At 38.4% G+C, this 26,543-nt stretch overlaps 1 protein-coding gene across 4 annotated transcripts in view; it reads left to right on the forward strand.

The window, feature by feature from the left end:
* Window positions 1-301: 301 nt before the first annotated feature.
* The window catches only part of nfic (nuclear factor I/C), a 91,251-nt gene continuing 65,009 nt past the window's right edge, over window positions 302-26,543 (forward strand). For 2 of the 4 annotated variants that reach the window (XM_081349236.1, XM_081349237.1), the window contains exon 1: window positions 302-821. In XM_081349236.1, the coding sequence (XP_081205362.1) occupies window positions 819-821 (3 nt within the window). In that variant the 5' untranslated portion in view covers window positions 302-818. Of the gene's footprint in view, window positions 822-2,772; window positions 3,526-26,543 lie in introns of those variants that run through there. The other 2 variants (XM_081349234.1, XM_081349235.1) reach the window with 1 other exon arrangement.

Below are 26,543 nucleotides of genomic sequence, written 5' to 3' on the forward strand. Positions count from 1 at the left end.
ATTTGACCTGAACAGAATTTGTAGACATGCATGCTCATAATGTATGCATTGATGAATATATTTCAGTCATTTCGTGCATTACATTACAATATATTTCTGAATAACTTGTGACAAAAATTGTCACGCCACTGACCCATAAATAAAGTAGCATATAGCCTACACATATAAACTACGCCATCAAGTGCAGGTCTTCTAAGTGAGTTGCTCCACTGCACACACACACACACTGACACACACACACACACACACACACACACACTGACACACACACACTCACGCCACCCCCGTATTCCATCAATTCCTTCTCCGCGAGGACCGTAAGATGTGTGTATGGAGCTCAGAGCAGCGTCTGTGTTGCCATTCGTGTTGTAAGAAACAAAAGAACAGACGAGACATTGATTCCTCTCTATACATAAGGACATCTATGCGTGCTGCATGTGCAATGCTGCAAAGCTATGAGACCGACGTTTCAGCACTGTAAATTAAAGATACACGACCAAAACAACAGCCAGTACCTTCAGCCAGTGCACTGCAGCAAGCCGTGCATTACTGTAAATCCTTTATTTTGTCCTTCTGTACCTTATAACGAGGATTTCCGATTGGACGAGGCTCGAAAGACTTCGCGTGGGACGTTTTGTATTTGGTCAGTGTCCGGGTTTATTTCTCCCATCCGAAGAGCACGGATTACTTCTTTGCGAAGATAAATGGATACGGAGTTATAAAAGCACCCGACGAGATGACCAAGCGTTGAACTGCAGAACTACGAAAACCTCGAAGCTGTAACTTTTTGGGGGGGAGGTTGGCAGTTTCGCTTCGAAATGGTACGTTAACAAATCACTTTCATCATTATTATGTCGTTGCTCCAAAAGACGAAGGAGATCACGAGTTGTGCACTCTTAAAGTCAAATGAGATCATCATCAACACACAGGCGCCGTGTTTCGGTTTTCCCTCTGCTTCCTCTCTTGCCAGCCGGTGACTCCTTTTCTCGTTGGTTTTCGGCCAAACGAGGTTTTGTGGGAAAGGCTTAAAATGCTGGCGCGTTATTTTCGCTATTGAGACGTGCAATGGTTTAGATAGCTACCCTGCGATTGGGCTTTTCTCCTGTAATGAAAGTTATTTGTTTTGTGACAGCCGAAGAAAAAAATGCGTGTCTGTGTGTGTGTGTGTTAACAACGGGACCCCGAAGGCCAAGTTTAAGTTTAAAGCCAGTAGAGGCAGATGCCCAGCATTCGAGTTTGCACAGCAGAAAATGGCCGCAGGCTCGCCGGCATGAATTTGACATCTACGCCGACAGAGGCGCTCCCTTCACGGCAGAAGTCTCAGTTAGCGCGCCGAAGTCCCAACCGGGAGTTCGGCATTGTTTTTAGAAAGTGCTAGAAACTGCAGTTACTTGTCATGTTCGCGTGGCAGTTGCAAAATTAACCTTTAAATAAAACAAAGTAAACATGCTTCACGAGACAGTGCCAAAAATTGATTTGACCCGGGTTGGCTGTTTACAGAATAGTAACACTTAGTTTGATACACTTTTACAAGTGCTATGTTGCAGTTCCATGTTTTCAGGCATGTAGGTTTGTTACCATATGCTTGCAAGTAATTGATTATGCAAATATGCAATGCTACATGAATTTCAGTACTATTTTAGGCTTATACATCAAAGTTCAATAGTATGACATCTTTTAAAATAGGCTATGGTACTGCTATGGCACAGTACTTTTTTCTGTAAGGGTAGACTTCCCCTTAAAGGGAAGACATTCGACAACAGACTTAATAGCGTCACTGCTGTTAATTTGTGCGTATATTAACAAAAAATATAATCCTAAAATATATAGCCTAGCTATTTGCTCTCTGCGGGGATATTTTCAATGTTGTAGCCATACTTTCAGGAAGTATACGTCTTTCTTTCTCCTTCAGTTTTTGGGTTAATAACATTGCCTGTTTACAGTAGCCTAATAATTCAGCCTTATATAATTGTTTTATGTTTAGGGCTAGGCTATATGTTCATGTTGTACTATTCTTTCTCTTTAAAAAATATAATATTCTAATGATCGAGATTGAATAATAACATGTGACAGTTTCAGAATAGGTTTAAGAATAAAGAATGATTCTTATGAATATTACTGTTTTCTAATTATAGGCACAATTATGCGATAATGCTTTGAGGCGTCGGGGTTTCAGCAGTGTTATTGATTGTCAGCTCTCTCCCTGGTCGTAGTTCACAACTAGCCAGTGTAGCCTACACTTTTTTCAGTGCAAATTCTAAAGAAATAACAGGTGTTATTTACCCTGTTTGTTTTAATAGCCTGCCTGGTTTTACACTTTAATTTAAGTCAGTTGACGCCTATAGTTTATTTGATCTCCGTGTGATCACTCCAACAAAGTTTAAACCTGATTTCTACAAAGGTTGAAGCTAAAAAAACTCGAAAAGAACACGTTTAAAGTCCTTGATGTGGGTATCTATCCACGAGTGATTATTGGCTACTTCTAGAGTTAGTGATTATAGATATCGAGTCGAGTTATTTTTCTTTCAGTGGCTTTATAAACGTTTGTGATAATCAAAATTACTAGGCTAAATGAAGTGAATTTAGAATCGCGCGCATGATCTTCTATTTACTATTCATAATTAGACTCGTTTCAGTAAATTAAGTGACTGATTGACAAGTCATTACCTTGTTTTTTAACTTGAGACAGCTTTCTTCTATGTGTAAAGCTAACTTGCCTTATCAGACACTGCCAATAGTAGGCTATTTTACGCGGGGTGATTTTTTTAATCCACTCCACTCACATGAAGCGATACGCCTCGAACACTTTGTCATGAATGGATGCATGCATGTGCGCTTTCTGTGACGCAATGTCCGCGCGAGCCTGGCTCTAATCGCTACTTTAGCTGGTGAGTGTTGCAGTAAAAGTGTTTGGAATACGCGCGCGGGTGAAGCGCGCAGAACATTGCTGCGCCCGAACTGGATCAGCGCGAGAGGGGAGAGCGGTGCGTGCGCATTGATGAAAGGGGGGAGAAAGTCGTTTGCCAGTTTGTTACGCACCAAATGAGCTTCAGAAACCGAGGCAAATAACGTTTTTTTTCGTTAATTTCACGGACTTAACGGATGCCCCTGGACAGTGGAAACCAGAGTTAGCCTCTCTTGCTCCTTCAAGTACTTTCTTTGGGATGGGCTATTTTCATAACGTCATTTCATTCCTCCCTCTGTTGAAAACATTTTCTCTTTCTTTGATTCTTTCTCCCACCATTTCCTAAATGGAACAGATTGCAGCACCCCACGCGTTTTCCTGCCTGCAAAGTTTGGTTTCAAACGTGTACACAGTTTGCGCGTTCTCTTTTGCCGGGCGTCCCTTGATTTAACGGACTCTAAGTGGAAGTCAGAAGTGGCGGCGGTGGAAGTGTTAATCATGATGAGGCTTACCATGATTAACTGTGAAAAATGATCCACTAACTTGTCGGTGTTTTGCCACATTTTCAAGTCACGCGCTCCGCTTTCAACATGATGTATTCTCCTCTCTGTCTAACTCAGGTAAAGTGCTTATTTGTCTCTTTCTGAACGAATTGCTCCTGAACGCTCGACGAGATTTCGGTTCATAAAGGGCGGGCTGAGAACTGTGCTTCTCTTTTATACAACACAAAACTGTACACCCATGAGCGTATTAGTTTATTGAATTGATACATTTTTCTATTATTGAATCGTACACTGTTAACAAAGTCAAAAATCAATTGGACGAGGTAACATGAATCGTTGTTTATCGTTGTATTTAAGATGGAGTTTATATGCTTTATAAGTAGACATTTGAGTGCATATCTGCTTTAGTTTTAATCATAAACTAGAGGGGAAAGTTAGCCTACATGATCATTGTTAAGATAAAATAAAACTTTTATTACAGTTAAACATTTGGGTATGCATTTATATATATAATGGAGTATACTATTGGCAATTTTTATCTAGATTGGATTAATATGTATAAACTTAGCCTATGTGCTCATATATACATTAAGATTATTTCAGTTCTTGCTTATAAGAGGACAATGTAATAATGTATATATTCTAAAGACTATTAAAACTTTGATGGATTTATTGGTTACAAAATATTAGAATTACAGAGAGATTTAGGATTTCTGTGCAAATCTGACTTCATTACTGTGGTTTCAGCTCTTGTCTTGTGAGGTTTTTAAGTTTGCAATTATTAGGATATAGCAAAATGTTGTTTATTGAAGTATTTTATTAGTCTGCTCAATTTCACATAGCCTGACACTTAAAAAGAGATATAAACTGAAATATTCTGGAAAGAATAGCATTGACTTGCCGGCCCCTTTTCTGTAATGTACTTAAATCCTATATTACTTATTATAACTGAATTAATCAGACAATAGTTTAGCATTTTATGCAGTGTGATATTGCTCAGGCTTTAAGCAAATGTGATAGTATTTTAAAAGTATTTTTGTCAGCAGTCTGAATTGAGGCAGAGGTTTTTAAGGTCACTTAACTGTCTCAGATTGCCTACTGTATATTGACACGAGTCACTATGATTTTAGATGGCTGATGATCGCTTTGACCTTGGCTTTGATGAGAAAGTTGCATCAATAGTGAATAATTTTGCCTCGGTTTGTTTTAAATTTCAGATCGTTTTTAGCAAGGCCACTCCCCTGTTAAAACATTGTCCATCTTTTCACTTAGAAATGTACATGTTAATAATAATAATAGTTAAAATGTAAAAGTAATACAGCTTGAACTTTGTTGCAGTTTAGCCTTTGTATATGAGAAAAAGATTTTGTGAGGAGAAAAGTGTTTAAAAAAAGTTTTAGATCTCTGCTCGGGAAGAAAGTTGTTCCATATGCTTGATTCGAAAAACGGCCATACTTTCTGACAGGCATAATGGCAGTCCATTAAACCTGTCGATTTGACACTGAAAATATGTAAATAGCAGCTGCTTTTGTAAAGGTCTAACTTTTTGTTGACAGTTTATCTTGTGGCATAATTCGGTTCGTAGTTCATATCAAACTTTATTTTAATAACTGCTTGGGAAACCTTAATTGGAATTTGGGCTTTTAAGTCACACAAATATGTATTGTACTTTTCAGCTCTTAGTGAATGTGTTCAAACAGGTAACAGTACAATTTCACGCCTCACCCTCCAGCGCTTGAATTTATTATTAAATTAATTAGATGAGGCTATGTGTCAGTGCTCACTGTGTTTTTGATTCTATATGACAGACGCTTGTTTCAGTATTTTGGATTAGCAAACTCTTTATATTCTGTAAGTAACCATAGTCCACTTTAGCAGTTGTGTAACTTTACTAAATGTAGTTTTAGTGAATTATAAACTATCATGCACAGCTGTAAAATCTTGTTAAAAAAATAGTTTGCTCTTCCTGAACACTTACAAAACACATTTGATCTGCAGGTTGCAGTAAATATTTAGGAACAAAATAATCTCTGCTACATTACAGATCCGGTTTGTGTAAGTCATATTGAGAGCCAGCAGTGTGGAGGCCTTGGTTTTCTCTGTAACCGCACGACATGTCCACTACCTCTTTGTTGTTGCTGATAGGATAATGTAATGTAGCAGCCTGCAGCGTTCGAGGGAGAGCGCGCAGTGTGCACAGAGGTTCTGGCCGTAGTCTGAGTGAGTGTGTTGGGCTGAGAGAGAGAGAGCGAGAGGGACAGATGAGGCGTGTGCCAGACTCCACCGCAGTCCCGCTGGCAGCCAGAGGGGCCTTTCGCTCAGAGCTTCGATGCACACAGACACTTCACAAAAAAAGTTTTAATCTTCAAACCTGTTCCGTATGCTATCATTATAACAATTCTGTCTGCACTAAGCACCATCCGCCTCAAACTTTAGATCTGGTGGTGAAAAAAAAAAAAAAAATTGACAGACGCTTGACGTGTAGGCTACTTTTAGTGTGTTTTTACTTTTACAATTCAAGATATAATAATTTGTAAGTTTTAAATGCTTTTATTATTTTGCATTATTTTGTATTAATATTTTAGGTCATTGTGAGGCTGAACAAAGGTCAGCAGGTCACAGTTCAGAGCATGAAGGAAATGCTAATTGTTTAAGTGCAAATGACTAAAACTAAAGAGTGTTGAGCCTATTTCTATATATTTTTTAAATGATTAATCCAGATACTGATCAAATGTATTTAGTTTGGACAGACCCAGTTTGGAGCGTATTTGCCAACAGTGTAGAGTAGTAACAGTGGGAGATCTGAGAGGCTCTATTCCCCTGAGCTGGCAACATGCTGTCCTGCCCCCATTCCTCATCGATTCATTCCTTTAGAGCCGCAATTAGTCCCCCCCGGGAGAGAAGAGGAGGGCCGATCCAAGCGTCGAGCCTTTCTGAGACACTCTCACTTGACTGCGCTGACTGACAAAATACTATACATCTGAAAATGTGCTGATAATAAGACTTGCTCTGCGTTGCATTTTAGTTTTCATATTTCCGTGCAAAATATTCCATAACGGAGAGCCGTTTTCTTCCATTTGGGCTTGCAATGACTCATTTAAACGTTTTGTTCTCTAAATGAATGCACACATGGTCTGTTATTTATTTTCACAATTCATATCAGTATATAAGCTTTGCTCATCATGTGCATGGGAAGCCAGTCTAACCAGGATCTGATTTAATGAGCACTGAAATGTTCTCCACCCCTTTCCATGGTCGGGCACTTTGTGTTTGAAGTGTCGTTTTTGGGCTCTCAAATGCCCCAGAACACCCCCGTGGTGTAATCCACTGGCCCTCTCTCAGCCCGCGTGTGTGTGTGCGCGCGCCTGCCCGCCTGAGGGTTTTTTTCGTCAGGAGAGTGTTTGCTCTTTCGCTCGGCTCAGAAATGCATGCCCCACTTTCGTCTGACAGCCCTGAGTGGCACAGTCATGGTCGCGTCCCAGCGCGGCAGCTCCCAATGTGCCCGTTAACAGATTAATTAAGCTGTTTTGATCACCCGCTCTTCCTCGCTTGCCATCCGGCCTGCATTTATCACAACTTTTTTAGACGTTCGGCTGCTTATTTGTGTCAGGGAGCGTTTTGGAAAAAAGGGTCAGAATCTTAAGGGGAGCATTAGCTTTCATGTGTTGATCCTAGTGGCTGATATTCATTAGAGGACATCGAGGAGATTTTTAGGGGAGGGGAGGGGAGAGGAGAGGAGGGGAGTCGGGCACAAAGAGTAGCCTCAGTTATAAAGGCCCGAGCTCTTGGCATGAGTAGAGGACTTCATGTGGCCAGAGCTGGAGATGTCTGTGGAAGGTTGGCTGCGTTTCATATCACACCCAGGTTCCTCTGCGGGGAGAATGGTGAGCAACCCTAAATATTTACTCTATGAAGATGTGTTTGAATTCCACCTGAGCCCGCAGCCTCGCTCTCTCATCCATGCCAGTGTATTGCAGCAGAAGAGAAGTTTATTTTTGTTGTTTTCTAGATGAGATGTGGTCCAACGAGTGCCTGAATCACCCTCTGGAGTCTCGCTTTTTAAATGAGCCTTACAAAAAACAGCTCAGACTTCTGGAATAGCTTAATCAACCGTGCAAAGACAAAATACGTTTTATTCCGCTCTGTAAGTAGCCGACCTACCAGTCAGAATGCTGTTACCTGACAAGAATTTATTTAATTTTTTTTAACTCTGCAGATGTTTAAATCTATTCTTTATATTTTCTGTATGATACGGGTTCAGATGCTGGCAGATCCGCTGCTTTGTCTCCAGCAGGGAGAGAGTTTTGTCTTCTGCCCTAGGGTTTGAAGTCACAGTAGTAGGTCATTTTGAGAAGAACCTCCGCTCTTGGCAGAGTCGGCTCTGCTGGGAAGGCTTTAAGAAATGTTTCCAACTGGAAGGCGATCAAGAAGAGCAGTGCTGGCGTGGCAGGGTGCAGCGGGCTGTTTATTTAAAAGATCTCTAAATCTACCTCTGCTTCTCCACTACTGTGCCTGTGTTTTTCTAGTCACACATTTGTTCGCCGTATTTGATTTTTGCCACAAGCCTGACACTTGATTACATTCTTTGGTTATGTCCGAATATCCCAATATTCAGGAATACTTTGTGCATTGTGCATTCTTTTTGTATTGTAGATTAAAGTCATCTGTTCTGCAGAGTAGTTCGCTCTGAAACAAATACTTAATTATCATATATATATATATAAAATTCATTTATACTATACTTTTTAAAATAAAAAATCTCTCTCTCTATATATATAATATATTCTATAATTGACAAATATATATTTAAAATGATCATATATCATTTTTATATATTTAATATATAAAAATTATATTTGAATTTTTTAATTGGCAATACAAAATAGCTCATTGGCAAAAAATGTAGTTTTACCTGTAATTAGATTAGCATTCTTTGCAATTATTGCACTTTTTTTTTTTTTTTAAATGAAAATTTTTGCTTTCCTTAACATACTCTATTTGAGTCTGAACAGATGCGGAGGGATTTTTTTGGCTGTCTCTTTCTTGCCTGCTTGCACCAGTGCTGCAGGCAGTTCACTGTGTGTGATTTACACCTCTCCGCTGCTCTCCAGAGCCGCTGTTGGAACTCTGCGCCATACGATTCCCTTGTTTGTGACGATGCAAGAAAATGAATTATGAATGGATAGACTAGCTCTTTTTGATTGCATGTCACTTATGCAAAATTGCCATTGAGAGCTCTGTGCCTTTGGTTCAGCTGGCCTTTGGATGAAATGACAGTGTTTATTGTAGGAAAAATGGATTTTCTGCTGCAGAAATATTTGCAGACATATATCCAGATAAACGCATTTAATGGCAGAGAACAGTTTCTGAGCATCATTAACTTAAGTGCCCTTAAAGAAATGTTTTTCTTTTGTTTTCCCACACTTACCCATTTGTATTGTAAGTCTTGAGAAATGGATTAAATAGTACTATAATGCCTCATGTTCCAGAACGTTTGCCGCATGTTGACTGGAAGCACAAAGACGCATGTCACTGGACGCATTCCTCATATACCGTAATCCATCAGGAGGATCTTCTGTGTTGCAAATGGTTTGAAAGGGTAGTTGAGCAAGCTTTCACCCTCTTTCAGTGTGTATAAGTGTGTGTGCCTGGACCGCAGCTGGAGGAAGATGCCGCAGATCTTGTGGTGTAATGGAGACTCTCCAATACTGCAAGATAAGCGACTTGCTTTCTTTTGTGCATTGAATGCAAAGACCAGGATCCCTGTGGCCTTGCGTAGAGCTGGGCTTTTAGATCTTATTCCTTTCCCAGCATGGAGTTCTTTAAAATCAGAAAGATTTCATTCTGATAGAGGAGAGCTATCTTCACAGATTGAGCATTTTAATTAATATGTGTGTGTGGTGGGTTGAGGGGGCGGTAGATGACAGAATCTGTTGTGTTATTTTACAGGGAGTTGATGTATCCTCCCTGATGGGCTTTCAAGTTCTCAGCCAAGACAATAATGAGAATGTTTATTGCTGCACGTGCACGTATGCTCTGTCTCTCTTATTGACAGCTCTGATTCATGCGTCCGCCCACTCATTCTGAGCTGCAGGTTAAGACACCTTCTTCAGGAAAAAGGATGATCCAGATCCTGATATATTAAGAAAGCAATGCAAACGGAATCCATAAGGTATGCCGCTGGGGTTCTGACGCATTGTTCATTGTTCCGCTGACATGCGATTGAATAATGACCTGTGGTGATGCATTTAATTTTGTTTTGCAGGAACTTGAAATAGAATGAAACTTGTGGCATTCTTGCGTTCTCAATTACACTCTCGTGTTAAACCACCATCACCTTATCTCAGCGCTGAGAGCTCCTAAAACTCTTCAGTTCTGATTTCGTGAGATAACGTTTCTCATTGTGCCTGAGTGACAAAACACGAGAATCTGTTTGTGATTCTTGCGTGAAAGTTAAGTATCACCAAGAGCTTTTTTGGATGTGCATGTGGTGAATTAGATGGGGAAAGTTGTAAGAAAAGCCCACTGGACTTTGTGGCATTGGCAACATTGGAAACTCACTCTCTATCACTCTCTCTGGACCCAAAATCATGTTCTAGGCACGCAGCCCAGATGTGAGTTAAAATCTTTGTGCTTCTCCAACAAAGAAATATTAAAGTCAAATCAGAGGTAAATTATTTCCCGCTCTTGCACTTTGGGATGCAGTGACATCAATTTGTTATTTTGATAAAGGGCAGGAGCTGCTTTAAAACACACCAGAGCAACACTTCATCACAATCTGAGGGCTGCGTTGGAGAAAAGAATGTAGCTGCATGGGATCATTTCGAGGAAGGACAAAGGAGAAAGAAAGCTTTTGTATTAGTGGTGTGCAGGAGGATTGGCAAGCTGAGGGCAGAAGTTCTGACCGGCAATTAAGGCTTTATGGCATAGCCGAAAAGATATCTCCATAAAAAGTGTAGTGATAATATGTCATTATTCAGTATGCTGTCAGGCCGCACTTAGGACTTATGAGTGCAGGCATACAGGCATGTTGAATTTTTTATTTTTTTTTTCAGTAAAATCTGATAAAATCCTTTTTAAGATGCCCTGAAGGTCCCAATTTTTTATCAGTTTTAATTTTATTTTTTATAATTGATTAATTTTTAGTTAATCTCACCGCCTCTGTGAGAGAACATCTGTTTATCTCTGCTTTGTCTCGTTGCAGATGTTGAAGTCCATTCTCTTGACGTGCTCTTTGGCCTCTTTCTCAGGTGTGAGGTGGCTCTGTGCATGTGCGTTTTATTTCTGCCTCTCACATATAACAGATAAAAAAGAATCAAAGGTGTCAAAGCTAAAACTGAAGGCAAGCTATATGCCTCATATATATATATACATGTACATGTGTGTGGTTGTGTGTGTTTGCACACTACAGGCCTAGACAGATATCTCTATGAATTAGGATCTGAGCCAAACAGAGCAGTGCTGGGAAAGCAAGAGGACACGTCAACACTTGGCTATGACCTAATATGACTCTGGCTTGCTACATGGCAAAAGTGGGGCAGTGGTTTTTCTAAGCAGCTCATGCACTGATCAACAAGCCAGTTTAGTGATAATACTTAATTAGTTGGTTTATTATTCATTTGCATTTAAAAATTGGTTATGTGCTGTTCTTTTTGTAGACTGCCATAGCTAAATTTCTTGAAGAGCTTAGTGCCATGTCATTTACATTGCGTTTACATTTATGCATTTAGCATAGTTGTTGTTTGTTTTGTAATTATCTTCGGTTTCTGAAGCATACAGTATTTAAGCTTTCTTAGTATGACACTGGTTGAGAAAGACTCTATGAATGAAAAGCTTTTGCAAAAGTAAATGATTTATAATGAAAAGCGAAAATATTGACAGGCTTGCCCCTTTTTTTAATACATTAATAGAATTATTAAATATAATTAAATAATTGTATTATAAAGCCTATTTAAATACATGTAAAAAATATATGAAATATCATTAAATATTATTTTATTAAATATACTATTAACATTCCTTTTATTAAATATATCCTTTAATTAGTTATGTCACAGCCATGGTTGCAAATAGTATTGGAGGAAAGACATTGTTATTTAAGGGAATATCTGATCTAAGCTAACACACATGGACTAAAAGCCACAAACTCTAATTTAGATTTTATGAGGTTTTGACAAATTTAAGGAGCCTCTTTTAAGACACATCATCTGTAAAAAGAAGACAGGTACTTTTGCCTGGTCTGAGTGTGGAAATTACATTTTGTACAGCTTGTAGGAAGCATTGTTCACCAGTGCCTCGACGCTCACAGAGGAAGATGAGAGTTTTTAGTGCAGGCTTTGTTCTTGAGCTCTGTACGGGGCCCTGTTGTGGCATGACTCGGATTATGGAGATTAGCAGGCTAGCTGGTTATGTAATTGAATGTAACCATGAGGAGAGTGAGGGAGAGAAAAAGAAAGCCTGAGTGAGAGATATGTATAGAGAGAAGGGGAGAGAAAACACTTTACCTTCATCCTACCTTTTTGTTTTTTTTTGAGTGGTGCAAGGTCAGAAAAGGGTCGGGCAGGTTTTGACATCCTCTCGCTCTTTGTTGTTGGGGGGAAACACTGACTTCAAGAGTTCATGCACTTTCAGAGCCCCAGTCAAATAGTTTCTGCATGCTTCAGAAATTATTCTCGGCTTACTTCTGAGAGAGAACTGATGAATCTCAAAATCAGTAGCACTGAGGACAATTTAAGTTAACCTCTTTCAGAATTCATCTGCATAGCACTGGTTTCTGCCAAATATCAAGTCACACATAAGGTGAAATATTGATTAGCTTCTACATGTTTTATGTGGAATGTTGAACTGAAATGCGAATAAAAATGTGTAGAACTTTTCCTATTGATGCATTTTGGTCTTTAGAGATTTTACAGACATTCACATTGACGGCGTAGTAGAGCTTGCAAAGCAATTTCTGAGCACAGAGATAAATTGAATGTTAATCTTTGTTTTATTGTTTTCTGAATTACCAAGTTGCTGAATGTCACCAGCATTTCCCCAAAATAGCTATTTGTAACGGTTCTCTCATTTCTTGGTAAAATGAAATCAGAACGTTCTGTTCAACTACCATGAAGTTGTCTGCGTGATGTAATGGCAAAACCAGGTCAAACTGCCTTTTTCAACAAATGATCCAAAATTTTGACTCTTTTAAAGTGGAAAAAAATGATTGGAGTGTATTGTGACTAATGGCCACATTTTAATGGTGGTGAATAGAGCGTTTGCAAAAGGCATGACCGTTTTACTTGCTAGTGACACTTTTTACGCAAACTGGAGACAGTTGAAACTGTTATATTTTTCTGTGAATGAAGTTGGCTGTTTTCAGTTTTCAATGTGAGAACAAATACGGATCTTATGCTGCCTTCATGTGCTGTCGGAATTTTTGGAAATACTAGTTTCCTAGTTGGAAATTGGACATGAACGCCCTCTCAAGTCGTATTTACTGCTGGGAAACTCTAAGATAATTTTGAGGCCAGAGTTTCTGAGTTGAGTGTGCCGTAAACTTGCTGCTGTGACTGGTATTCTTTATTCGTTTTTTCCACAACAGCTAAAACATCTCGTCTTGTTGTTAAAGTAGTGCATATTTACATGAATAACCATTTGAATCATATTGTGTTTTATAGACAGCGAAAATAGCATGTACAGTATTTGACCGAAACCTCAGAATCACAAGAAAGCTGACTATGTTGATTCCATGGTGAATGTATACAATACTGTGGGTATCTTTATTAATTGGAAGAGGTAGTCAATACAAGAACAATTAATGGTCTCAGGCTCTGACTGAAGGCCTGTTTGAGATGCGCCTGTTGTCTATCAGACAAATCGACTCTTTAACGGATTTTCTTTGTGAGGACATGAAGTGAAAACACACACTTTAACCTGTTCAATCCTACCGGAGGAGCCAAACTAGGCTGAATTAGAGTTAACTAGCCTGAAATTTAGTTCTGACTCTTAAATAATTAAAATGATCTGTAACTGACCCTTTTTTGGGCTGATAAATTATTCATGCTTGGAAGTAGATTTAATTTGATTTGGGATATTTAGATCTGATCTTATGCCATGGTACACTGAGACCAAAAGATTCAGAGGGTGAGGGAAGACCCAGTTCATTTTCCCAGGATTAGAACCGCGCTGTCAGAGAATGAGCCGAAGCCTCAGCTAAATTCAATTACAGGGCTAATGTAATTAAACCTACAGAGAGAAAGACAACGAGTCCTGCTCTGTTTTGGTCATCCAGTATCCAAGACCCTGCAGACCGACCGAAGGCCCCATCACAACCTTCCACACCTCTGTCATCATTTCCTAAAGTCAAAACACCGCTTTTCCTTTAATTTGGTGCCTTTTTCCATTGTTATTGATTCTGACAAGACCATATATTGGGGTGCAATTATTCATCCAGTAAAATGTATTCATGATAAAAATGTAAGGGAGATTATTCTTGAATGGGTTGATAGAAGGATGTGTGACACTGCAAAGTAAATAATTTAATTATGCAATAGGGTTATTTAAAAAAACTGTGGTGACTGCAAAAATGTTTTACTGATGTATGTTCATTTTGGAAATGAGGGCTGACAAATAGATTTATCCATGGGGTGCAATTCTCAAGATTTATTTAAAGTTTTGAAAAAAGAGCCAAAAAGAAAAAAACCCTGTGAGTCCTCTTGAGTCCCATATGACACTATTGTAAATGCTACAGTATGCTTTTCCATCTTTTAGGGTAATTTCTGTAAAAAAAAATTGGCTTAAAACTATCCAAACATAAAGTTTATCTGATAATGTGGCTGCAATTAATGTTCTTAAAGGGATAGCTCACCCAGAAATGAAAATTTGCTGTTATATTACTCTCAGGCCATCCAAGATGTAGGTGTTTCTTCTTCTTCAGTAGAACAGTAAAGAAGATTTTTAGCTGAAGCTGTAGCCCTTGCGGATTCATATAATGTCAGCGGCTACCGTCACTTTGGGACTCAAAAAAACATATACAGGCAAAACAAATAGGTACAATACGTCATTATGTGACAGGAAGCTTGTGCTCCAGGACCGTTTCCAAAGGCTGTGGATTACAGGTAATAATGTTTTAAATAGTCTAATGTTTCTTGCACCGAACATTTTGTTTTATAAGACCTCAATATATCGTCAGGAGTACAGGTATATTCAGTATATATTTTTTTACTCTCAAAGTTACGGTAGCCGTTGACATTATATACATCACCTATCTTCTGAAGGGGTGGATTTAAGTCACTGGGGTCATTTAACGTGTTGTGTGCTTCTCTCAAAAACAAGGAGAGAGCACGTTCCAGTGAACATCCATGTACCATGTACTAATTCTATAACTACCTAAATCTCATAAGCTTGAAGAAATCATTCCAATCGTTTAATATTTAGAAGGATAAACATTGATTAATAACTTGATTACCAACCACTTAAATGATATATATTGAAGTGGCAGTGGATTCCAGAATCCACCCCTTCACTTCTTTACTGTTTTACTGAAGAAAAAAGTCACCTACATCTTGGATGGCCTGAGGGTGAGTAAATGAACAGCAAATTTTCATTTTTTGGTGAACTATCCCTTTAAGCTGGTACTCGGAAAAGATAAATGTGTTAAATAACAAACAAGCATGTACTTTTTACTTTTCAGATCTGAAAGTTTTTTGTATTGCTGCACATTGCCCCACTCTGAAGCATTTGAGTTTCTCTTAGCTACATATGCTCATGCTTGGTTGTCCTATACTCATCCATTATTAATATAGCTTGTAAATGCTGAGCTATTGTTTTTCTATTGTTCTGTTGTTTTATGATTGGAAAATGTAAATTCAGCAGGTTTGCCTATAGATCTGGCTTTTATTTGAAAGGTGAATATTTGATTTTGGACTGAGGTTGTAGTATGCTGTAGAACTAGTCTATCTTTTTCAGAATAATTCACCTTCAGTAGCAATATTAGTATGAAGAATTATCAAATCATCTTCACTGCGACATGTTTTTCATTGAATTGAAATATTAAGCAATCAGTTGAACAGTATTTTCAGTCAGTTGGATATTTTTGGAGGATAGTACTGTTCTTTTGCATTGTATTGGTTTTAGCACAATTTGCTATATTGTGCATCCCTAGTTTTTTAAATGCACACCTACTGGCCATTATTGTCAACATTACAGAAGAGAGGTCAGTGAAAGCTTTCCGTGTTTAAATGAATGTGTGTGATGATCAGATGAGCGAAACAGCTGGATTATAGTATCCAAATACAGTGTGTATTTAAACTGTAGGATTAAGGTTGCATGGCAGTCACTGAGCGCCGTGTCTAGGTTTCACACCACTATCAACCTGATTGAAAACGAATAAGCGCTTCAGACTGAAGCCCTGTGATTGGCTGTACTTAACAGTAACAGTTGGTTTACCAGGTGTGCATCCAGTTCAGTAGTAATGCACTTGAACTGAGAGGTGTGGTTGGCTGTTTGTAGAGATATAGAGGCCTAAGTGCACTACTGTGCTAACTGTGTGTGTGTGTGTGTGTGTGTGTGTGTGTGTGTGTGCGTGTGTGTTAGAGTGAGTAAGGGCAGGAAGGGTAATAATCTGAGGTTACCTGAGGTAACTGTGCCATTGTTTGCAGATGTCACATGGTAGGATCCAGAGCTGTCTTCTTCATGGTTTAACTGCGGGCATTGTCCTGGGACCTGTGACAAGGGGCGTCCAGGTCCTCTATGAAAAAAAAATTGTCCCAGGCCCCATGTTTTTTTAGAAACACCAATGGTAATATAAAACATTCAAACATTCAAGACTTTTTAAACTTTCAGACCATTTTGTCAAGACATAATTAAAAATTTTTAAATTTCAGTTCAATATTGTTTACTAATTTCAATTTAAAATCTGCATCCTGCTTAATTCAAATTTGTCACTAGCAAATTAGCAATGCAAAGGCCCTGAAAACATTAACTCTAAAAATTGTGTGCCTTCAAGGTGTGTCTCTTTGGATAAAAGTGTCATCCAAATGCATATGTAAATGCAATTGTACTGTAGGTAAATAATTCAAATAAGTGGTGGATTTAATGTATTTTTTTAATGTCCACCTCCTGTGGAAAACAGAAACACAATTTCACTTAAAGAGATGTTTGTATCTATTTTCTATTGATCATGGTAGCAGTTATTCATCAAGTGATGACCAACTAATGGATAAGAGCGTTATAACCATCCAGATGGCTGGTGTAGACGAGCACACTTACGGCATTTTAAAGAGCTGATTCAGGTATCTGAATCACAGTGGTGCATCAATGCTTTACAGATTTTGGCGCCGTTACCTGATTTGCATAAATAATGTTGTGAATTGGCCGCTAGTGAATCATTGCAGACAGACAGTGAAAAAAAAAAAAAAAAAATGGCACTATCAATGGCCACAATGCAATCTTGCTTAATCTTTGAACCTGTAATCAAAGTTAAGCTAAACCCACAAAAAGTCTGCACTAAATCGCAGCAATCTATTCAGTCTAATCTAAAACACCGGATGCATTTTTGATGTTGGTTGTTTTTTTTGTCAAGCAAATGCAGGTTGATGCTTTTATGTATGTCTTACTAGAGTATCTCGGGGTCATGACCTTTGTAAACTGGCTATTGAGAGCGAATGGAAGCAAGAGCCGAACTTAAGCTAGTCTCAGCGGTCAGCCGGGAGGGACCCGTTTGTTGAGGGAGAGAGAGAGAGAGACATTCAGAATCATACAAAGATTTGGTCTGTAGTTGGGTGACCCAGCTATTCTCTCTAATCCTCTTTTATGGATGCCTATTGTTATGGCATGCAAAGGTCATAGCTCAAGTGGAGTGGATGCATTGCATTTTCCAAACAGCTTACTGCTCTAATTTACCCTATGAGTCTGGAAAACTCTTGAAGCTGGAATCACTGCTCAAACTGTCTGAGACACATAATGTAATGGGACTCCAGGAGAGCTGTGGACTAAAAGAGGTTTAAAGGTTTTGATAAACCTTCCAGACCTTGACGTCAACATGAACTTAAAATGGATTAAATTTGTTTTTTGTTACAGTTTTTATTATTATATTTGTGCACACTTAATCAGTGCATGTGATTCCTATGAAAAATATGTTTGTTTTGGTAATCTCTCTTCAAAATGGAATAAATGAAACTGATTTCATCCAGGTCAAGCAGACTGCTGATAAACAAACTGTTTACGCAGAATGTTTTGAAATGAATGCAGTTCATTTGTCTGATAAATTTCCATCATATTTTATTGAGTTATTTGGGTATATCAAATTTTTAATATGAAATGTTTAACATTTCTAAACACAAACATTTAAACACTTTAAAATAAAATTTTTAACTTGTAAATGGCAAAGCAACTACATTTGGCATTAATTGAACTAAATTTATACCTTGCTAAGATAAGCATATTTAATTATATCAACTAAATAATAAATCTAATCTTAACCATTTAAGTATTACTTTTGTCATTATACTGTTGTGGGTAATGAGTTTTAAAAAAAATGGTAATATTATAATGATTGCACCAATAATAGCAAATGACAATAGTTTTGAATACAATGAGATGATCCTGATATTCCTGATAAACAAAACCAAAATATGCCCTTCATTTTAAAATATATTTACAGAAGTAAAATGGGTTGTAAACACCAGCAATAATAACCAGCAGCGGTTCAAAATAATACTGGACAAAAGATCAAAAAAAGGAGAGCAACACATAGAGAAAAAATTGTAAAGATTCTAGAATGATTGGGGTGATTTTGTAGGGGAGTAAATCTGCAAAAAAAAAACAAATTACAAGAATATATAAATACAATAGAACAAAGATGCGTGAAATTAACAGTGCTTTATGTTTTTCAGTAAGTCTAACAGTATTCGGGTACGGAAATACTGTTATAGCACACGTTCCGAATTGAGTTGTCTTTCGTGTTGTCTTGTGCTCAAATGGCTTAAAATTGTTTGAATATTTAAACTGACAGGACACATGCAAATGATAATTTTTCGCTCTATGATGGTTAAAATTTGCAATTAATTCGAGAATCGCATATGTTTTGAACTGTGGTGTCTGGTCCATACGGATCAACTACGATCCCTATACTTGTCATCGCACATCGCAGATGCGCACATGGCATTATCGATGCTAAAATGATATATCGTGCAGCCCTATGGCGGAATACAAGTTGCATTGATTGGCACTCAGATGAGAGCTTTGTGTGGTTTTGTGATTCATTGCGCAAATCAGTTCTGGGAAGACACAGCTGTTTCCCAGGAGCACGGTTATGCCCCAGCCTTTTCTAGCAGTCCCTAATGATCAAACAGCATAAGAACAGACTGTGACCTGTGTGTTTGTAAGGGAGTGTTTGGGCTTGGAGTCACTGGGCTGTTTGTATTTGTGGTTCTGTGGTCAGCATGTATGCTAAGACGATGAAGCAGCAGCTGTCCCTTCCTCTAAAAGTGTGAATGGGTGGAGCGAAGGAATGAGCTGTATTCACCAGACTATACAGTGGACAGGAAGACAAAGTAGATTATTAATAACTGCTGGCATATTTGTTTGAAGAGGGTATTTAACAGCAACGTTTCAACAATAGTGATTGATGAACGTCACTACTGTGTCTTATTGTGCATAATTCATCACTTCATGTTATTCTGAAGAAAAATTGTTTGTTTTTTAATCTTCATGATAATTTTTCTCTGCCTCTGAAATGACTTTTACAGATGGCATAATCAAGGTTGCATGGATGCTGAAAATGCTATCATTGGCCCCTTTTCATGATTTAGTCAATTCCTATGGATAAAATCAAGTCTATTTCCACTAAAGTTTATTTTTGTTTTGTTTCACTTTGGAAATAGGGCTATATCTTCATTACAGAAGTTAAAAGCATTCCAAATGACGTTTCTTGTCATATTTTAAAGTAGGAAATGCTATACCCATGTGCTTCTCTGCTAAGCAATAGAATACATGTGAAAATGGGAGGGTATTTATCCCCAAGAAAAGAGATGAGATGAGAAAATAAACTGTACAAGTAGAGGTTCAACAAGCAAAATTTCTGTATAAAGTCAATGTCAACTGTCATTCTCAACCCATTTTACTTCCATAATGTGACAAGTATTTCCAAGTGAAAGAGGATATTCAGTTAGAAGAAATGTAGAGCATAGCTTGATTTTATTCAATGGGAATTGATTGGATGTTATGTACCAGAATGCAACTGTCTCTAAATAGCTATTTGTGTATTGGTCAACATTATCTAGTAGCCCACGCTGCATTACCAAGTAATGTCAGTGGAAAAGGGAAGTCATTTTGTAGGACGAGCAAGTCATTGACAAAGTCATTTTTTCCCCCTTTTCTATAACATGCACAGATGAATCGTTCACAAAATGATCAGGAACGTGCATTGATGGTACACGGCGGCAGTTTTGATTTTATGTTGACTTTAATCAGAGAAGAAGAGGTGGAAACTGCATTGGGCCTCAAGCATGAAACACAAGCAGAACAGTGTAAATAATTCGTAAAATCATTCTTACAGTACGTAAATTGAATGCAGCAATTTACACGAGAATGGTATTACGATTGATTTAGCCTACATAGAAATTCATTCTGCTCATGTGTAATGAATAAGGCCAAAAAAGGAAAAATACAGAGAGATTTCTCTCTGAAATGAAAATCAAATATTGCTTGATAATTTCAGGGAAAATAGTTGACCTTTTGTGCTGCATCAGAGAAAGGTTGTAGTTTGTGTGTGCGTGGGTAAGGTGCAAGGTGTCTGACACCTTTCAGAACTTCATTTCTTTGTTCACAGTGATCTTGTCCTCAGTCATTTAGAAACCAGGAAACTTGGGGACATTTTCACAACTGGCATCCCTTTCTGCAAATGAACCAAGCAACTGCTGAGTGGAAAATACCATACGACTGAATTCTTTGCACGCACAATTATACTTTCGTGTTTCATGAGCCCCAATCTCTGCCAAAAATCAGGGTACTGAAACATGTTTGAAGTTAGTCAGGTTGCTTTCTGGATAGGAAAGGCCTAGCGATAAACTCATCAGCACTTTTATTAAAAGAGACAACATTTTCCCATGTTTTAAAGGGACCGTTCACCCAAAAATAAAATTTTTGTCATGATTTACTCACCCACCTCATGTTGTTCCAATCCTGTGTGAGTTTATTTCTTCTGTTGAACACAAAATAATATATTTTGAAGAGTATGGGTAACCAAACAGTTGATAGGCCCCATTGACTTTCATAGTATTTTTTTCCCCCTACTTTCAAAGTCAATAGGTGCCGTCAACTGTTTGGTTACCAACATTCTTCAAAATATATTTTTTTGAGTTCAACAGAAGAAACTCATACAGGTTTGGAACAACTTGAGGTTGAGTAAGTAATAAAATTTTCATTTTTGGGTGAACCATCCCTTCAAATTATGATTTTAATTGAAGGCTTGCAATTATTCCTTCCCCCACTCCCCTCATTCTATCAGACACATGAGGAACAAAGACTTGAAGATCTAGTGATTGTGAGACACTAATTGTTGTAAAGATTGAATCATGCATATAATTATGCTGGTCCATCTTTGTTTAAAATCTTAAGTAAACAAACCCTCTCCTTGTTCCATCAATGGGAGGTTCATGGCATTTCAGATGCTAATGAAACAGGTGCTTTTAGCTGTCATGGTAACATGAACCCTGTGACTTCACCCTATGATAGAAAGTCACATGCGTCTTTTGGAGTATGCTTTCCCGTTGTCCTTTGTGCTTATGAAATGAAATTTCCCACCATCTTTTTGCCCCATATTATCATATGATCTTTGTTTTCAGTAGTTCTTTTCTCCTCATAAATTCAATTAGCCTGATTAAAGGGGAAGTATTTATTTATTGTAATTGAATTTAAATTTTTTGGCAACAAGATTTTAGATTAAGTTTGATCTCAACGCGCAAGGAAAGTGCGTATTTGTACAGTAGATACCATATGTGGTCACCATATTAATCACTTTTTTTGCTGTTAACTTGTAGAAATAAGTTCACTTAAGTCCTTGAGTGTGAGAAATTATAATTCTAAATCTAGAGACTTGTTTAAAAACTTTCTAAAAATAAGGCAGTATTATTAAAAATAACTAGAAATTTGGGCTGTTAATTCATAAAACAAGTAATAAAAACTCGGTGAGTGTTTTAGCGCAATTTTCTCACCTCATGGGATCACAACACTAAGGGCCCTATTTTAACGATCTGAAACGCAAGTGTCAAAGCGCAAAGCGCAAGTAACTTTGTGGGCGGGTCTTGGCGCTGTTGCTATTTTCCCGGCGGGATAAATGACTCTTGCGCCAGGCGCAAATCTAAAATGGGTTGGTCTGAAGTAGCTTCATTACTCATAGGTGTGGTTTGGGCGTAACGTGAAATAAATTAATCAGAGCGTCATCTCACATTCCCTTTAAGAGCAGACGCGCTTTTTCTAAAGCGGATTCCTATTGTAACGGCGGATTTGCCAGGCGCGCGCCAGGAGCGGTTCACAGCCGAGGAGAGCAACACTCTCGTCAGGGACGTTGGGGATGGAGAAACCCACCCAAATTAACTTTGGTTAAAAAGGCGTATGATAATTTGGGTAAATGTGTAAGCTAGATGTATGCTTTTATAATAAATTGTCTATCTATCTATCTATCTATCTATCTATCTATCTATCTATCTATCTATCTATCTATCTATCTATCTATCTATCTATCTATCTATCTATCTATCTATCTATCTATCTATCTATCTATCTATCTATCGTAATAATGTATGATTTGCAAAAATGAAAACTGCTGCTTCTGTGTAGATGAGAGACTCAAAGTGTATGCGCGTTGTGCACACGCTACATTGATTATGGCCAAGCATGCGCCCTTAAAATAGCATATGAATAACATGCGCAACGGCCACTGACTTTAAACTATTTTTTCCTGGTTAGTGGTGCAATTGTTTTCTAAACCTGCAAAATAGCATGAAGGAACGTTTGCGCCAGAACACGCCTCCTTTTTTGCGCTGAACCGCCCAGGGAGCGCAAGTTCATTCCCTAGTTTAGCGACGTGGCCCTATCTTGCACCCAGCGCAATTGACTTTGTACACCGACGCATGTATCATTCCTATTTTGCACCCGCGCAAAGCGCGCTTTTCCCTCCACAGAAGCACGTCGCTAAACTAGGGAATGAACAACGCGCTTACACTTTGATTCTCTCATCTACACAGAAGCAGCAGTTTTCATTTTTGCAAATCATACATTATTACGATAGATAGATAGATAGATAGATAGATAGATAGATAGATAGATAGATAGACAATTTATTATAAAAGCATACATCTAGCTTACACATTTACCCAAATTATCATACGCCTTTTTAACCGAAGTTAATTTGGGTGGGTTTCTCCATCCCCAAGGTCCCTGACGAGAGCGTTGCTCTCCTTGGCTGTGAACCGCTCCTGGCGCGCGCCTGGCAAATCCGCCGTTACAATAGGAATCCGCTTTAGAAAAAGCGCGTCTGCTCTTAAAGGGAATGTGAGATGACGCTCTGATTGGTTTATTTCACGTTACGCCCAAACCACACCTATGAGTAATGAAGCTACTTCAGACCAACCCATTTTAGATTTGCGCCTGGCGCAAGAGTCATTTATCCCGCCGGGAAAATAGCAACAGCGCCAAGACCCGCCCACAAAGTTACTTGCGCTTTGCGCTTTGACACTTGCGTTTCAGATCGTTAAAATAGGGCCCAGTAAATCTTTTCCTGGATTTTTTTTGTGCGTTCCCGAGATTAGACCTTCCTTAACATAATGCCGAAAACCCGAAGTCTCTAGGAGGTGGTCTGGTTGAGGAGTAGATAGAAGTGCAATATTGGTGCGCACAGACGCACAGAACAGAAATCATGAGTTAACAAGCGCAATTTTGTCCGGTGGAAAATTGCGCTAAAAAATCAAATAAATTATGTAAGTATGACAGGCTTAAGATGAATGGAGTTTGTTTTGGTCGTTCATACAGGACGTGCTGTTGCACCTCATTTGCACTAGTCACATTTTTATATTATTGTTTTAAATTAACAGTCCTACTAGATTTCTACTAGTTTCCTACTAGAAATAAAAATGTCACATTAAATAGAAAGAGCAAACAGTGTAACCCAAATACCACTGCAGCACATCGTCCACACACTGCCTTTCCTCCTGAGAGAGGTTGGTTACCCAGCATCCCCCTCCCTACATTATGATGCTGCGTGTCTGAGGGCTGACTCAGCGATTGTGCAGAAGAGAGAAAGAGAGGGAGGAAAAGAAAGAGGCAGTGTGAGTCACAGAACATCCACTTTGATCCACTCAGCATTCAGAACCTCATCTCCCATCAGCCCACTGGGCACAGAGGAATAACCTACTGCAGTGCTCTGTGTCTTTGATAAGCTCTCAGATGTATCCAACAGTGTTTAGAAAGGAAGACACACAAAGGACTATAGAGATATAACTTGTTGTCATGGTTAAATTTCTAATTCTTTAAAGTACATAGTGCTTTGTTTTTATTTTAGCAAGTGTTTTTTCTTTCTTTCAAGATTTACGTGAGACAGTGTGGACTAATACAGTCTTAAAAATTTGAATTTTGGTAGTGGACATAATGTCAAGCAGTGATAACAGAAAACTATCTGAATTTTTATTAATATTTTAATCTTTTTTTTTTTTTATGTGGAGCACAAGGAGCATTAATATTCAATGGATTATATTTCATGTTTTATGGAAATATTGCTTGACATCCATTGTTTAACGCTTTCATCAAAAGAGCAGCTTGGACATTCTGCGAAATATCACCTTTTGTGTTACTCAGAAGATAGTCATACTTGTTTCGCAAGATATGAGGGTGAGTAAACGATGACAAAATTAGCATTTTGTAGTGAACTGTTCTTTTTTAAAATAAATGGCGATCAGTTAGAGCACCTAAAATGATACTTTCTCTTATACGTTTGTATACATTTTAATCAAAAGTCTAAAAAAGTGTCAATTTCCCATTTACTATTCGGCTCAATAGTTCTAAATTATATTTGATTGGTGATATTTTAGTGCATATTTTATTGCTGTAAAACTGGTATAGAAAGGATGCAGGACATTGAAATACCCCGAATATCTCATTCTAAATATGTCCCAAACAGAAGCATGCATACTCTTCCCTGTTTTGTTGTGTCTCTGAAAGAATGTCGAAGTTGAATCCATTACCCAGATCCTAGACTATCCACTTCTCAGCCAGTCAGTAGAAAGAGAAAGAAAGTGCTTTTGGCAACAGCAGTGCAACAGTGCAGGAAGGGTGGGGGGGTGAATGTCTGCTGTTAATGCTCAGAGGGCATTCTGGGTAAATTGCAGTGTTACAAAAATTCAAGGCTTACTGGCATTTTCTTTCCCTTGGCGCACTGCTCTCTGCACGAGGTGAAAGGTGAATCATTGCAAAGTATGAAAACAGCGTTATTTAATTGATCGCTACATATGGTTTTACTAAAATAGTAGTTTTAAAAGCAGTAGTTATTTTTATTGCTAATGATGTGTCTTGGAAAATCTTCTAATTTTTCAGGATCATAGTCAATTTTCAATTCCCCCGACTACATAATTTGGGGAAAACTGTCTGGGAAAAGCTCAGCCCCGGGACACATGCTTGTGACACGCAGAGTGACCATAGCAACACTTTGTGTGGGTGTGTGTGACCGCAACACCCCAATTTTGTCATCATTTGGACTTCTCCACTCCCTCTCTCATTCCCGTTCTCTCTCTCTTTGTCTGTACTTGGAAAACGATTTGCGCAAAAGAAAAAAAAAATCACATTCTCTGTTTAAGACATAATAAAGATGGTATCCGAGCAACGGACAGGAATAAAAACACATTTCCCTGAGCTCCGCAATAACAAAATGATTCAATTACTGCATAAATACAGCTGTGTGTGTGTGCGGCTGACAGAGCGAGAGCAGCTGAGTTGGTAGGCCTGGCTTTTTTAGGACACTCCAGTGGTCACCGTTTCCCTCATGCTATCACAGCCGCCCTGCCATCAGCCTCCGTCAGATCAAAGATGCTCAGTTCATCTGCCATAATGAAGCCATTCATCAGCCGTGTTTATCAATAACATTCTCATCCTTAATGTGCACACGAAATGCAGTCAGGGCGCTCTTCTCAGACTGATTGTAGTGAAAACAGAGCATTCCGTTGGAGCGCGTCCAGGCCTAATATGGAAAAAGACAGAGTAGGCAGGAGAGGGAAAGAAGGAAAGAGAGAAATGCAATATGCTTCTCAGTTCTCCACTAAAAGTCTTCATGTTGGTGTTGTAAATGATGTAGCAGTAAAGCGGAGAGTTTAAAAATATATATTTCCAAGCCGGAGATGTGGCCTTGCGTGCTCTGACACATTGAGCCGTGGTGCTTATGTGAGCTGATGTTGTTTCTTCTGATCATTTACCATTTATTCTAATCAAGGGCTTGGCTGTATGATGGTATATATTGTGTGATGTGTGTCTGCTGGTAGAAATTATGCTATATATTGATGATGTTTTAATGTTATGTACACGTTAGCGACACAGAAAGTAATGCAAAATTACTACCAAAATAGTCAAGAGGAACAGCTTTTAATTAAGAGGTTTCTGTGCATTGTGGCTAGTTATTTGAAACCTAATATTTAAAATTTTATTTTTAAAAATGTATTTTATGATTTATATAGCTAATCATATATAACTTGCCACATTAATACAAAATTCAAAACTCCTTTTTTTGAAAGGAGAAAATGGCCAACAAATGTTTATTTCTGCTGGAGTGGTTGGTGCTGAAGCTAGGAGCTCTAAAAAGAAGAAAATACATCCACACACGTTTGCAGGGAATCTCTAATCCCCCTCTATTCCTGAAATCACTATTTCCTCCTGGCGTTTCCTTCCTGGAAATTTCCGTTGTCACTGGGTGCAGATTGTGTCCAGACTTCACTGAGCTCTCGAGCCAGAATGTCCGTTTGAATATTTGTTCAGTTGATCCAAATTTAGTTTGGAAAACTATTTTGGGTCAAACTATTTTGGACATTAACACAGCTAAATAAAACGACCTTACCGTTTCTCTAAACACATGCAGTTGAACCTGAGGAGGGTTTAGCAGTTTTTTGGACATT

Source organism: Scardinius erythrophthalmus (assembly GCF_964197995.2).
Source record: "Scardinius erythrophthalmus genome assembly, chromosome: 20".
Lineage (NCBI taxonomy): Eukaryota > Metazoa > Chordata > Actinopteri > Cypriniformes > Leuciscidae > Scardinius > Scardinius erythrophthalmus.